At 48.5% G+C, this 14,660-nt stretch overlaps 2 protein-coding genes; one reads left to right on the top strand and one right to left on the bottom strand.

Annotated features, from left to right (window-relative positions):
- Positions 1 to 7,818: 7,818 nt before the first annotated feature.
- Positions 7,819 to 8,926, bottom strand: GSTUM_00005742001 (uncharacterized protein; the record flags this gene model as incomplete). XM_002837812.2 has 1 exon in its annotated part: positions 7,819 to 8,926. The coding sequence occupies one exon, from the start codon at positions 8,924 to 8,926 to the stop codon at positions 7,943 to 7,945; it is 984 nt and encodes a 327-aa protein (XP_002837858.1). The 3' UTR covers positions 7,819 to 7,942.
- Positions 8,927 to 9,398: 472 nt separating this feature from the next.
- GSTUM_00005741001 (uncharacterized protein) lies at positions 9,399 to 13,920 on the top strand. XM_002837811.2 has 7 exons: positions 9,399 to 10,348; positions 10,501 to 10,632; positions 10,706 to 10,801; positions 10,862 to 11,274; positions 11,342 to 12,287; positions 12,338 to 13,064; positions 13,105 to 13,920. Exons 1-7 carry the CDS (start codon positions 9,650 to 9,652, stop codon positions 13,893 to 13,895), a joined length of 3,804 nt encoding a protein of 1,267 aa, XP_002837857.1. The 5' UTR covers positions 9,399 to 9,649; the 3' UTR covers positions 13,896 to 13,920.
- The last annotated feature ends 740 nt before the right edge of the window (positions 13,921 to 14,660 follow it).

Genomic DNA, 14,660 nt, shown 5'->3' with positions numbered 1-14,660 from the left:
TGATACTAAAGTGGCAGAGAAAATAGTTTGAGAAGCCAGAAAATATTCCCCACCGCACGAGTATCTCATCCACACTACCCTTGATGCCTTGAACCTATGGGAATTTTTTTTGATTTCTCTTCATCTGTGTCTGGCCCGAACGGGCAGAAGGCCTCTTCAGCCACAGCGCCATCGCATTGCTCGCAGATATTAGCAGATATCTAAAAATATCCAGAAATGCCCAAAGATATTTGAATACATCTCCAGATATCCGCAGATAGTTGTGAGCAGCTGAGGATGTCTGTCTCCCATTAACAAAAAATATTTACCAACCAGATGGCATATTCCAAAAGCCTGACCTGGCCGGACCGTACATCAGCCCGGCCAGGCGGTATGCCAACGCCGGAGCTATTCGTACCTCCAGCTACCGCGGAAACGCACCTCACGCCGACGGGCGGGATAATTGAGCTTCAAGCCTAATAGCCCGGCTGTTGGGGGCCTAACATCGTGGTTATAGCACATGGAATCTTGCTCCGACCATATCGACCCCAGCAGCAAGCATCCAGTTCAAACCCTAAAGAGAACATCTACGAGCTAGAGCACGGTGCCGCCTCGAGAGAGTCATACAGACTGGTTGACCGAACTGAGTCTCTTCTGGTCAGCACTATTGTGGTTTACTCCGAACTTGCACTGCGAGAAGCTGAAGGACTGTAGGACTTTGACTCATGGTGTGAATTTGGGTCAAATCTGAAAATTTCCCTTTCACCGCCGTACCCCGCCGCATGCAGTAATTATCGGAAACAATTAGGATGATAACTTGTCCGTTCTCCTTGCCTCCCCGTGCGGGTCTCGATTTACCTGCGGTCATGTCTTATCGCTTACGATATCGTCCCCGTAGTTATCCCTAACCCGTTTGCCCACCTTCCACCCCCAATCGCCAAAGGTGTCCCAATCCGAACAAAACGCTGTGAACTCACACTGCATCGTTAATACGGTCTCACTGGATTCTCTAACAAGGAACCTATGTCGGAACCAGTGGATTGTGCCGTACCCAACCATCAGTTAAAAAACAAACAGGCCAACCGGAAGAATACTGCTTTATGAATCTATATTGAGAACTACTCCATTTCCCTCTAACTCGCACTCCCAACCAATCCCACACATTGACGAAACATGGGTAAGTAGAATAGATATTCTACGAGGTCTATGAAACTTGCCTCACTTTCTAGAATCCCATGAGAGCAGAATAAAAGGCGAGTAATCCACTCACCAGGGCCCCCAAACCAAGTGACAAAACCAGCCAGCTAAAAATACCCGTTTAGGCAAGGGGCACTAGAATCCCAATCGCTTTGTTCTAGATTGCAGTTGGAGAGGAAAACATTCCCCGTTTCTACGTGGTCGATCCCGCGGTTTTTGACATCCTATCGATTCTCGCTCATCTCCCCCGGCGCCCCCCCACAAAACGCCACATAGACGAAACAAAGACCTGCCGGTGGTATCTGCAAAGTCTCTAGACCCCGACGTATTTTATTGTATTGTATTGACGTGCGTTGGGCAAAAAGGAAGAAGAGGGGAGATAATGAACCCCTTAACATCCTGGTTCTAGCCAACGATATTAAGAAAGTGTTAGAAATGGTCAGACAGCTATCGGACAGGATAAGATTGATTGTATATTGTGATTATTCAGAAGAAGGATTGAAAGAAGCAGCAATTAAGAGAAAAGAAAGAGGAGTAGTACAGAAGTGAAGGGAAGAGGGCAATCGACCTTTCATCCTCACATCTATGCTGGTCAGGTGTTTCTGGGGTGTGTACGTAATCTGCCATATAGATACATCATTCCTGTTTATGACTAGTGCCGTCTAGTCAAAACCTCCCATGTGTGTACTCGAGTAGTGGACCTATGTTGGAAATTACGTTATTCCTTTCCTGTCCAGTGATGGGGCTGTGTTGGTCATATGACGCGGCAACATGACCGAGTATATATGCTATTGTATTCTAGCATCTTCTAGAGATTTCCTTGTTATGGGGCAGTGCTTGTATAATGATAAAGGGGTATATAAAGGGCAGGTTCAGCCCTGTTCTTAGAGAGAGAGCACAAGCTTGGATTAATCTTTAAGTCTTCAGATTTTATTGTGATTATCATTGTTACTTCGTTATCACAACAGTTAGTACAATAGATACAAATATTTTCAACCTCCGGTCCCGGGTCCGTACTTTTCTTATCCTGGTTCCGTATTTTGTCTAGCTCTTTTCTCACAGAAAGCATACTGAAATTTCGGAAACCAAACCTTTGCCACCCGTACGGGCACGGTGGAATTATAGTGCTCTCAAAATGAGAGCTAAGCTTTTGTGGCTTGATGGTCCACATATCGCAGAAGATAATGAACATGTCTCGCTATTTATCCAATAAATTCAAGGGGGGGGGGGGCTAGCAGCACTGTATCATACTTGTGAATTGCTCATTCTCTTGTCACCTCCATGTTTAGGGTTTGCCTGATAAATTTTGCTCCACTGCGGGTAGAGCCGGGGTGAGGGGTGGTATTAGTTGGGACAGAATACCGTTCTCTAGAAGTTTTGATGAAGAATACAACCACATAATTATTATACTCGAATTCAGAACGCTAGTACCCTGAACGACAGCGAGATTTTTGGACTGGCATTCATTGCGGCAACCTGCCCAACGAATATCACAAGTTAACAATTCCTTATTATAGCGATAGGAAAAGTTCTAACCATACCATGGTCTATTTTACTCTGCCATAAGTATACTGTATCCAAATAACCCAGTATCTAATGTACATCTATATTCATCAGACGATGAGAGTGAGAGAAAGAAAGTGCAAATATCAAAGATAAATACGAAGAAAGCAAAATCTAGTATGAACAAAAAAACAGTGTCAAATCCAGATATAAAAAATCATGAGAAACTTCCCGCCGCAACCGCAATCCGGGACCACAATATCCCACCTCCACTTACATTATACCGGATGCGAATATGGAGAGAGAGTCATGGGTCATCATTCAACTACCCCAGTAAACGCCAAAGAATCTTCCAGAGGAATGTATAAACGGTTTCTCATGGCGACAAATCTCCCCCATATCATACTTGCCAGATTACCATGGCAAAGGGGGAAGGGCAGAAAGTGTGGTAATACCTAGGTACTAGCCTAAAAGCTGCGACACTTAGGGCTAAAAGGAAGAAAACACAGGATTAATTGGCCGTAATGACTAGGTATGCCAACTTTTTACCTACTATACATTGCAACATGCTGACTCCTCCTTTTATCATAGCAGCATACGAGCGTGCGGTAAGACCCAATTTGTGTGGCCCATCGGGGTCAACGTCTTCCCGTCCCTGCAACATCTTCACACAGCGTCATCTCCATTTCCAGAAACCCAGGAGATCGGTGTCCGACCCCAGCCGGACTCAGGCCTACCGCGGTTGACATCTTCCTACGCCAGTAATAGCTTCACTACTGCCTCATGTCCATTCTTGGTAGCCCACGAGATCGGCGTTTGGCCATCATCGTCTGGCAAATCGGGGTCAACACCCTCACGTCCTAGTAACAGCCTCACCACTGCCTCATGCCCATTCCCGGCAGCCCACGAGATTGGTGTTCGGTCCCAGTCATCTGGCCTATTGGGGTCAACGCCTTTTCGTCCCAGTAACAACTCCACTACTGCCTCATGTCCATTCCCGGCAGCCCACGAGATCAGTGTTCGGCCCCACCCGTTGTCCGGCTTGTCAGAGTCGACGTCCTCCCGCCCCACTAGCAGCTTCACCACTGCTTCATGTCCACTCTTGGCAGAGAGAAAAATTGGCGTTTGGCCGCCGCCGTCTGGCCTATTGAGGTTGACGTCAGTCCGTCCCAGTAACAATTTCACTACTGCCTCATGTCCATTCTCGGCAGCCCACATCACCGGCGTCATGCCCCACGTTTGCTCCGGTGTATCCGGATCGACCTCTTTCCGTCCCAGTAACAGCTTCACCACTCCCTCATGTCCATTCCCGGCAGCCCACGAGACTGGTGTTCGGTCCCAGTCATCTGGTCTATTGGGGTCAACGTCTTTCCGTCCCAGTAGCAGCTTCACCACTGCCCCATGTCCATTCCCGGCAGCCCACGAGATTGTTGTCCGCCCAAAGAAATCTGGTATATTTGGTTTGACCCCTCGCCGTCCCAGTAACAGCCGCACCACGTCATCATGTCCATTCCTAGCGGCCCATATGAGTGGCGTAAAATCCACATCATCCACACCGTTTATATCGACCTCGCCCATCTCTATTAAAGCTATTGAAACCTCTGAAAGTCCGAACATGGACGCACAGTGCAGTCCAGTGAACTTGCAAAATTCCACAATATGATGGATAGGTTCTCGGCGGAGCGTATACTCCAAGAGTAGTTTAATTGATATATGACGCTCGTACCGGCGAAAGAGCTTCAGCGCAAGCATTTTCCCATTATCTGAGTGTTCCTTTTTCATGTGAACCCCCCAGTATAAAGCTGAATATTCGAGGAAGGGTGTGTGTTGAGTGTGTTGAGAGCGGGAGGCCGAAAGGGCCATTACCTGCTTTGAATTCAGATATGTCAAGCAGGTCTCCGCAATTGCGGAGTGAGGTCTCTGGAAAAGGTGAGGACGACTGGTCAGATACTCTTTGAGCGAGCGGTGGATCAGCCGAACAGTCGACCCTTCCTTATCCATTACGACAAGCCCTTGGCAGCAGCTTAAAACAGTCCGGATAGAGGAAACATTGCCAATACCGGTATCACAATCTGTCGATCCAATTTCAACCGCTAACGCCTGACACAATTCCACCACTCCCAGCGTCCGTTCTGAATAACACACCCACATCAGAGCAGTCAAACCGAGTCTTGATTTCTGGCCATCCTGTTCCTTGATTCGACCTAATGTTGTGCCGTAGGCACCTTCCAGGTCCAACACATCCACCCCTACAGTAAGCCTTTCACGCCGCCGGCGAATACTAGTCTCCTGCAGAATTGCATTGAGATTCACAGAGACTAACCGAAATCTACATATACATTGGTTAGCGCATAGCTTGGGTAGAGTTCCTCATCAACAAATTCTACTCACATCTCCGAGACAGTCTCCGGAATCTTCTTCTGAATTTCTGCCTCTAATCTCTTATCCATCTCATCCGGAGTTGTGTCTTCTAGAAGTTTCGTATGGATGTATTGGATAATGTCATCCTTTCGCGGACTTATTGATACAACTTCTACCCCTCCAGGGAGATGTCTTTCCACCTCACCGCCGACATGAGGTCTCCCAGTCATGAACACCCGAGTGGTTGGGGACATTCTAATGATGTCCTTAAGTGAGAGAAGGATCTTGGCTCGCTCTGTTGTAGCACATTCGTCTATAGCGTCGAGGCATAGAAATGTGCGCCGCAAGGACGACAGTCTCCCCAAGACCTTCACGATCTCAGCAAGTCCCAGTTTCCGACCACCGATGACCTTTTTTTGCTTCTGAAACTCATCGGTGATTTCCTTAGGGATTTGCTTAAAACCACCGACAACCTGTTTTAGCAGAGCACCCAATACAGCCGTTGCGAACTGCTCCTTTTGGGCCGCATAGTCGAAATAGAAACATGCCACCGCAATATCCCCTCCAGCCTCGCCGGCCCCATTGCACAAGGTATCTACCACCAATGAACTAAAATTTCAACTCGTCAGAAAACAGACCCTCCATTGTTCCTTCTCCAACATTGCGTGTCTCACCTCATGCAAGTCTTCCCGACCCCCGGGTTGCCGGAGCAAAATATGGCCGCCTTCCGCGATTTAGAACGGCGATCACCACTGTACCAGTTTCTGAATTGCTCTGTCCGCAAAATCCAGTTGCCCACGTTGCTCACCCGGCTTCGCTGAACATCATAATGCCGTAAGTGGGGTTCCAGAGGCGACAACCAAGCCAGGATTTCGGACCGGTCATAGGTGGCGGTAATGTCGTTCCAAGCGTTAAGACAATTGCCATTATTCGCGTCGAGGCTGCTCTTGTTGTTTCTACCAACCGAGTGAGGATTATTGTTTAGGGAGCCATCGGTATTAGGACGGTTATTACGTCCCGAGGAATCAGGATTATGAAGGAACTTGGCAACGAAACTAGGGTCCTGCGACATTCTTCTGCTCTTGCCTTCTCGGAATGCTGTAGTAGATAGTTTAACGAGGTATGGTGGTGTTAGATTATAATCCAAGAGAGCTGAAGAAGAGCGGGGTTCATCGCCATTGCCTAGCTTGGTAGATGGACACTTGGCCCAATCATCCTTGCCGGACCTTGTGAAACCAAGATCACGCCTGTGGCTATGATACTGTACCGCAGGGACAGTGCTTGTATTTTGCAATGTAGGTAGGATACTGTACCATATGGTACCGGTCATCACGAGCACAGGCCCTGCCACTAGCGGAATGGCCAGGCTTGATATCCACTCCTAATCATATTGAGTTATACCTCATCTCCAACCCTCACAGACTCTACCACGTAAACCGCTCCCGCAAACCACCATCCATACCAGTACTCCCAAGAAACTTGATACTTCCAAAGGAGCAATCCACCTGCTTCCCCTTCTGCCTCCCTGTATCCTACTAGTATCCATACTCTCACACCTCGGGCGCAATGATCGTGCTCGCTCTTCCCTCGTGCCCCGATACGGGTGTCAATAACGGTAGGTTTCCGCAGCACATCACTTGATGAATGTGATACAGATACAAGTAGGCCAATAGAGATCCTATTGACACGCTGCGACGAGGTGCGTTGAAAAGCGTTCGCGACGCAGCCTACCTGTCTCCCCCACCCATTTATCAGCCTCTCGTGCCATAGCCATTAGGGAAGAACGCTCCCCTCCGTATGACACTTGATACATGGAATTCTTGCAGTATCAGACACTTTGTAGCATACCAGATATCTACCAGAGGCGAAAAGAGGTGACGTGAGGTCTATTTCACTACCCGCAGTGGAGATATCCGAGCACAAAGGGCTCAGCAGCTGATCTCAGTGAAATGCTATGTATGATAATATTTCAAGTACTGCTGGGGGGAATTTCAGATTCATTTCTTCTCCGATTTGGAATACTCTGTTTCTATCATGGTAGAGGTTTCTAGGGTTTTGTTCACGATGGAAGGGTTTGTTTGAGAGTTGAGAAGGGAAATTTTTCTTGTTGTACTTAGGGGATCTTTCCCACCTTTCTTTTCTTAAGTTTTCAACGACGCGCGAAACCACGAGAATACGAACGAGCTACAACAACGAAATCTGAACGTTACGAAAACGAGTATACGAGTGAACAGAAAGTGAATTCAAACAACTCTGTGATTACGGACGTGGGAATAAGCCAAAGAACCGTGCTATCCCAAACGATCGTGGACCATTGTTTGATTTTACACTTTTCCTTTTTCGTTTGTCGACTTCTCCATTTGAATCCTCATCGATCAAGTACCTTTTACGCATTACCGATCCGACCGAATATTGTTCTTTCAGTACCCGGTATTGGGGATCTTGGTGACAGATGGTGTCTAGCCTGCCCGTCTTGCCTCGTGCTGTGCGATACTTTGGAACTATCATTTACAGTGCGGTATCCGATGTTTGAACTCGCTTGTTCGAACAATGGCACTATCCCCCCACCGGCTCCTGTTTTTCTCATAGAGAAAGCGGGTTCTTGAGGTGTTAGTGGTCATGCAAATTGGTAGATTTACGGCGCACGTTTATTGTCGGCGGTCACAGTGCGAGCAATGCAAAGAATATTAGACTATTATGATACTTCAACAATAGAAACCGCCAGCGCCACAAGCAACCTACTCCGCTATTATTATCAGCCAGAATATCCACCGTATGTACTACAAATAACTCTACAGTCCTATCGACTAGGATATCTACACTCGCAAGAAACTCCCCTTCTCCCTTCCAAGTCTATATACAATCTCCTCTAGCACCCATATCCCATAATAACCCACTATTACTACCGCAAACATAACAAACAATCTTCCCCAAACTCGCTAATCACATCACCACCATCTATCAAAACCTCTCTCAAAAAACCTCTGACCTCCTCAAGCACCCAGCCGGAAACCTTCACCAGCACAAACCCCCTCACCTCCGATACTGTCCATAACACATCCCTCCTCTTCCTCCCATTAGCGCCGCCCACCTTCCCACCAGTGTCAAAATTCCTTCCCCCAATCCTCGGCTCGTTCGAAAACTTATCTTTTGTAAAAGTAGCCAACCTCTCGAATGCGGAACCTCGAATTATCAACGTCGCGAAGACTACCAGGCCGTCCATTTTGCCGCGCAAGCTCTCTTCCCGGGTGTTGGTGGAGGATAAAGAGTTTAACACGAGCGCATCCCTCAGTAATAACCTCCCAGAACCAGTGCAATAAACTTCATTCCGACTTTCAAACCTCTCCAATTCCCACCTCTCCCCTCTCGCTGCTCGTCCTTCAGTGACCCAATCCAACACCACCATCCCCCCTTCCCCTTCCCCTTCCCCTTCGTCCTCTTGCAACCAAAATCTCTGAATCTGCGAAAACACCGACCCCTCGAATGGCTGTAGCGGGTCCGGCAACAACAACAACCTTGCCCCCCGACATAACCTCACGTCAAGCGCCTGCCGTGCGATATCTCCCTCGACTTTTTGTTTGAATATCTTGGTGCTACCCTGGGTTAACAAGCATAACTTCGAACTCGGTTCCAACACAATGCGTAGGTAAACTTGGTCGTTTGAGACGAGGCCTCCGCCATAGGTCAGTTGGAAGACGGTCTGGTAAGTGTTGGTTGTTGATGGCGGGGACGGGATGGATATTAGTTTTAGCGGGTAAGTGAAGTGGAGGTGAGGGAGGGTGGTCTGCGAGGGGGGCAGGAGGCGAGCGTGGATTGAACCGTGGCCGGGGAGAGGAGTTGGCTTCGAGGGCGTGAGTGGCGGTGGGGCTGGGGGTGGTTTTGGCATTGGTGGCGGTTGCTGATAGGGAGATGAGAGTCGGGATGGAATCAAGTTAGAGGGGAATCATCGATTTGACTTGGGAGTGGTGGGTCACGTGAAATGGATAAGAAATAGGAGAAATTGTGAGTGAGCGGCTGTGACGGTGATTTGGGCGTTTTTAGTCATACCCTAACCCTACCCGCCTTACCGGAAGAAGCCCAGGGAATTCAAAACAAAATTCGATTGTGCATTATCGAGAGTTCTCTGGTGGAAATTATTGCTACGGGCTATACATATTCCTCGAGAGAATTGAGTCTCAACAAATTTCAAGCATCTCCAACCGCGAGTTTTTTGTTTTTTATTTTTGTTTTTTCATTTCGTATTTCCAATTTTCTTCAAGGGTAAGAGAAAGGAAGCTCATCGCCATTTCTTTTCTCGAGCAACCCCCCGGTGACCGGTTAAGTCAAGTCAGGATCACTCTACACGTCCACCACTGCCATCACCATTGCCCACCCACTTCGGTGTGCCACCTACCGCCGAAACCAAATCCAGCAACCTCGTTTCCCATTTTTTTCCTTTTGTTTTCCTTCTACCCTCTTCTTCCCACGCGACTTACGCAGTTGATAAGACACCCACCAACTCTCCAGCAAACATTACCCCCTCTAGAAACCGAATGATAAATAAACACACGCGCATCTGATCACAAGGATTTCACCTCAAGCTCTTATCACCCCTCCAACAAGCACACAGATGCCCTCCCGCATCGCGTCCACTCCACCTGACACAATGGACACAAGCGACGACACTGCCGTCGCCGGCGATAGCGGCCTCGTCGCCGCCGAGGCCACAGATGAGAACGCGTCTACCGCTGCCGGAGTAGTAGCAACACTCGCCTGGAGCAATGACAACACGCAGAATGGTGCAGAAACGGGAAACCCCCGCCGCTCTACAAGGGTTATCAAGAAGCCAATTTTACCCTACTCTTTACAACTAACTCCACCAAAGCCTTCACGAGCGAAGCGGAAGCGGCCTGTGGAGGAAGAGGAGGAGGAGGTGGAGGAGGAGGTAGGGCAGGAAGATGTAGGTGGAAAAGGAGGGGAGGGTGAAAACGAGGAAGACAAAGGTGGAAGTGCTGAAAATGAGAATGATAACGATGATGATGATGAAGGAGAGGAGGAGGATAGTGAAGCAGAGACTACTGAGGAATCTTCCGAGGAAGATGAGGATGAAGGCGAACCCGATGAAGAGGAGAAAAAAGATCGGAGGAGAAAGAATGCCGCTGCGGCTAGGGGCGCTGGAGGACGGGGAGATGGTGGCGGAGATCGTGCTGCTAGTGCTCCCGTCAAGAGGCCACCTACCAAGAAACCACGAACATCAATTGCCGCCGATGTCGCTCCCCCCGCTAGGAAAGCAACCACCGAGCAGGCTAAGCGGGCAAAGGGCAAGGCCGTGGCGAAGCCGTCGCCAAAGGCTGCGAATGGAGATGACGATAATGAGGAGGAGGAGGAGGAGGAATCCGCGCATAATGATCTCTACGGTAGGAATATTTCCATTTCCCGAAGACTTCATTTGTTTCGGCATTGGCGCGTTGGCGATTGTAGGGTGATGCTTACTGTGGCGCAGAATCGGTGTTTGAAGGGGGTGATGACGATGATGTCGCGCAGGCGTGGACAATCAATTATGAGGAGAATAGTCGAGAGGCTATGAAGGAATTGGTTAATTTTATTCTTAAAGTGTGCCATCCCACGGCCCCCATTTAGCTTGTTCTGTATGAACTAACTGAAACTAACCTAATCACCACGATAGTGCTGCGGCTGCCATAAATTTGTCACCGACTACGACATTGAAGATCAAGATACCGCAAATACTACCCTCTCACAAATCCAAGATGCTTTCCAACGAGTTAATTCCCCGTATAACTCATCATTATAAAAACTGCCTGCTAACTAAAGCTTCCTCCAGCAAAAAAACGCTGAATATCCTCTTGCGTCCAAAAAGCCCGAATTCAGACGATTTCGCCCGATTCTTGCTTCTTTCCTCCATTCTCTAATCACTACATTCGCCGCCCGAGAACTTCTATACTCCGATCCTGGGCTTATGGAAGGGATTGAAGTATGGATAACTGCTATGTCCTCTTCGACGCTGAGGCAGTTCCGACACACCTCTACTATCGTGGCGCTAGAGTTTGTGAGTTGTCTTGCGCAAATCGCGGCAGAGGCGAGAAAAGCCAACAGCACGACAAACAGACAACTTGAGGCCGAAAAGAAAAAGTCTAGTCGCAATGAGGGTCGGATTAGAGCGCTCGATCAGAAATTAAAGGATGGCGAAGAGAGAAGGGAGGCGATAGAGACCGTGATTAAGGATATTTTCAACATGTATGTTCTATTTTCGAGGTTATAATTGGGGAGGATCTTACTAAGATGTGTTTTTTTTTTTTTTCAGTGTCTTCGTTCATCGGTATCGCGACATCGATGCTAAAATCCGCTCTGATTGTGTCCGTGAGCTCGGCTCATGGATTCTGACTCTGCCAGACCTCTTCTTTGATGGTTCCTATCTTCGATACCTTGGCTGGGTTCTCTCTGACACAACCCCATTGACTCGTCTCGAAGTCGTGAAGGCGCTTACTAAGCTTTTCAAGAAAAAAGAATCAATATCAAACCTTAGGCACTTTACCGAGCGCTTCCGGCCGAGAATGGTTGAGATGGCAGCGCGAGATGCGGATACTAACGTTAGAGCCGCAGCAGCGGACTTGCTAGACGCTGTTAGGGAAGCGGGTTATCTTGAGCCTTCCGATATCGATACCGTTGGTAGACTACTATTTGATTCCGAGCCCAAAGTCCGTCGCGCGGTTGTTGGATTCTTTGTCGCGAACCTTAAGGATGTCCTCCAAGAAAGGTTAGGGGACCTTGGCGGGGAAGAGGCCGTTGAGGAAGCGCTGGGGGATGATACCGAAGACGAGAACTACGAAGGACCCACCCTCGGCTGGATCAGATTAAAATGTCTTGTGGAGGCGCTGGCTTCCTATGATTCGCAGGATGCAGGGGACGATCCAGATGGCCAGTCCCAGGTTGCTGAGAGGAGTAACGGTGCTGTTACAAGGCTTGGCGATCATATAGAGAGTCGGTTCTCTCTTGCCGGAGGCTCTCTTTGGGAGGAGGTTGAGGAGATTCACGATTGGGAAATCACTGCAAGATATCTACTTTATGACCACTCGGCCAATCGTCTTGATCCAGGAGTTGAGGAAGAGGATGTGGAGAAGCGAATTAAGAGTGCTATCGCTTTAGATCCTAGAGAGGAGGCCATATTGCTGCATATATTGAACGCCAGTGTTGCCGCCAGTATTGATGAAGGTGGTGAATTAGGTGCGAGAAAGAAAGGCACTACCAAGGTAGGTATATCATCACTCTTCCCCCAGTTCTTATGCTGATTCGATCACAGCGCACCGGCAAGGAAATTGAGAAGCATTACGAGGCGGTCTCTAGGAGATTAACCAAGTATATACCTCCTCTTCTCAAGAAGTTCGGGCCAGATCCAGACGCGGCCGCCTCTGTTCTGCGCCTTGAGCAATTGATGAAGCTCGATGTGTTCCAGGAACTCCGCCAATCGACCGTTTATGCGTCCTTACTCGAGGAGATAAATCGGCAATTCCTTACTCATGCCGACGAGTCCGTTCTTAAAGAAGCTAGCGCAGCAATTCTTCATGCCAAAACGTTTGAAGAGCTCGACGAAGTTACAGAACAAAAGCTCAGCCAACTCAAGGATGAGACCGTCACTATGCTTGTAAATGCCGTTCGAGGAAAAAATCTCGGCAAAGGCAAATTCAGCGACGCAAGTTTAACAGAGCTAATAAACACCGTTCGCAGACTAGAATACATTGCGTCGATAACAAACTGTGTGGAGATAATGGAGGAGCCCCCCGTTGCTTCTGGGCCCAAGGACATGCTCCAACCCGTTGAGGCGCTAATAGAACTCCTCAGGCGCGGCGGTACGTCAGACGAGCTCGAAGAAGAGCTCATCATCCGCACGATGAAAACGTTAGAATTCTACTTCATGTGGAAGATCAGCACCCTTGCAGACCAGGAGGACATTGACTCCGACAAGCTCGCGACAAGGGGTGAAACGGTAATGGAGAGAATCATCGAAATTACAAAGACGCGGAAAAAACGTTGATGCTATGAAAATCACCTCTGGTACCGCAATCTTAGGTCTGGCAACACTTTTCATCGGCGCAGGGGCCCGCATCGGCGCCAGTAAACCCGACCACAATCGCGCCGCCAATGAAGACGAAGCCGGCACCTCCGGAGCCTCTGAGCTAGCAGTGCGAATATCAGCGCTTGGTAAGAAGTTGGACAAGTCCGTGCAAACCGACCTCCTTAAAATATTTGAAATTCTGGAAAAGTCATTCGCAAACGTAGCCCTTAAGGCCCTTGAGCCCGGCGAGAATGACGAACCCGCAGACGACGACGAACAACAGCCCTCATCGGAGGATCGGGGCGAGAGCAACGTACTCCTGCACGAGCAGCGTCTTTGCGACTTCACAGGGAAACTTGTGCTTGCGGTTCTGTCACGAGCAATCGATGAGAGGGTTTTCATGAAGAGGCTTGTCAGGAATAAGGGCCGGCTGGGGCCAAATTTCCGGGAAATCGTCAATCACTTGGAGGTTGAAGAGAAGCCCAAGGTCGCGCCGGTCGTTAGAAAACTGAGGGGGCGGAAGGAGGAACTTAGTGAGGTGGTCGTTGACGAGGGGGGTGGTGATGAAGATGTGGAGGCTACCCCGAGACCTAAAGCTGTATCTCCTTCCAAACCTGTTGCTGAAGATGTGGAGAATGAAGGCGAGGACGAGGATGAAGGAGAAGAAGAACATGACCCAGAGGAGCCGGAAGACCTAGAGAAAATAGCAGAATCTTCGGATGAGGAGTCGGAACTAGATCCCGAAGTTGACGTACCCCTAGACGGAGACGGGGATGAAGAAATGCCTGACGCCGACGATGAATAATATAACCTCTCCCTCTATCCCCCCACTCTTCTTCCCTCACCTATGTACCTTCATTCCCATTCTCCCTCCTCCTTGGTGTTATAACCTCTCACAATCTTATCTCCCTCGATTGGAAAAAATAAAAGGGATGAAAGCAAACCTCCTACTACTAATTCCTCCCCTGTTTCCCTCCTCGTTTTCGCCAATTTTATTCTCGTTTTTTCTCCTTTTCTATCCGGGGTTCCATTGCTTTTTTTCTCTCTTCATTTCAAAATCCCCCTCATCTCCCATCCTACCTATCCTGTAGTTAGTACTGTACATCCCATTCACGAACGCCTACTTGCGAAACAAAATAAAAGGAAAAAAGCTCCCCCTGCCCAAATGTCTAGTGTTTTCTTATTTGTACTCTTACTTCTTACTATCTTTCCTTTTCTCGTGCAACTCCGTCCGTGAATTGGGCGGGTGATTGGAATTGCCTTCCTTCCTAATTGCTTTACCGAGGTGAGGTGGTGGATTACTGCTCGCTAGATTGGTCGATCGGTCGATTGAGGGTTTGTGGGGGTGTATATAGGGTTGTAGTGAGGGCTATGAAGTGGGTGAGCAAGTGAGGGGGTTTATTTGCTTGTCTGTCTGTCTGACCGTTTGTTGGTATCATATATGTCTAGGATTTTTCCTTTCTATTTTTCTTTCTCTTTCTACTTTAGCTGTTGGGCGTGGAGTGATAGTTGGTAAGGTAGGAAGGTAGGGAGGGTAATGATATGCAGTCATTTTTTTTGTCCCCTTAGT

This window comes from Tuber melanosporum (genome assembly GCF_000151645.1).
Source record: "Tuber melanosporum whole genome shotgun sequence assembly, scaffold_20, strain Mel28".
Taxonomy (NCBI): Eukaryota; Fungi; Ascomycota; class Pezizomycetes; order Pezizales; family Tuberaceae; genus Tuber; species Tuber melanosporum.
Note: the sequence above shows the minus strand (reverse complement) of the source record. Positions and strands in the feature narration are given on the sequence as shown.

Coding starts and splice junctions, on each gene's coding strand:
- GSTUM_00005741001 (XM_002837811.2), top strand. CDS start 9,650: ATGCCCTCCCGCATCGCGTCCACTCCACCTGACACAATGGACACAAGC. Junction 10,349..10,500: donor AGCGGGCAAAGGGCAAGGCC/GTGGCGAAGCCG, acceptor TGGCGATTGTAG/GGTGATGCTTACTGTGGCGC. Junction 12,288..12,337: donor GAAAGAAAGGCACTACCAAG/GTAGGTATATCA, acceptor ATTCGATCACAG/CGCACCGGCAAGGAAATTGA.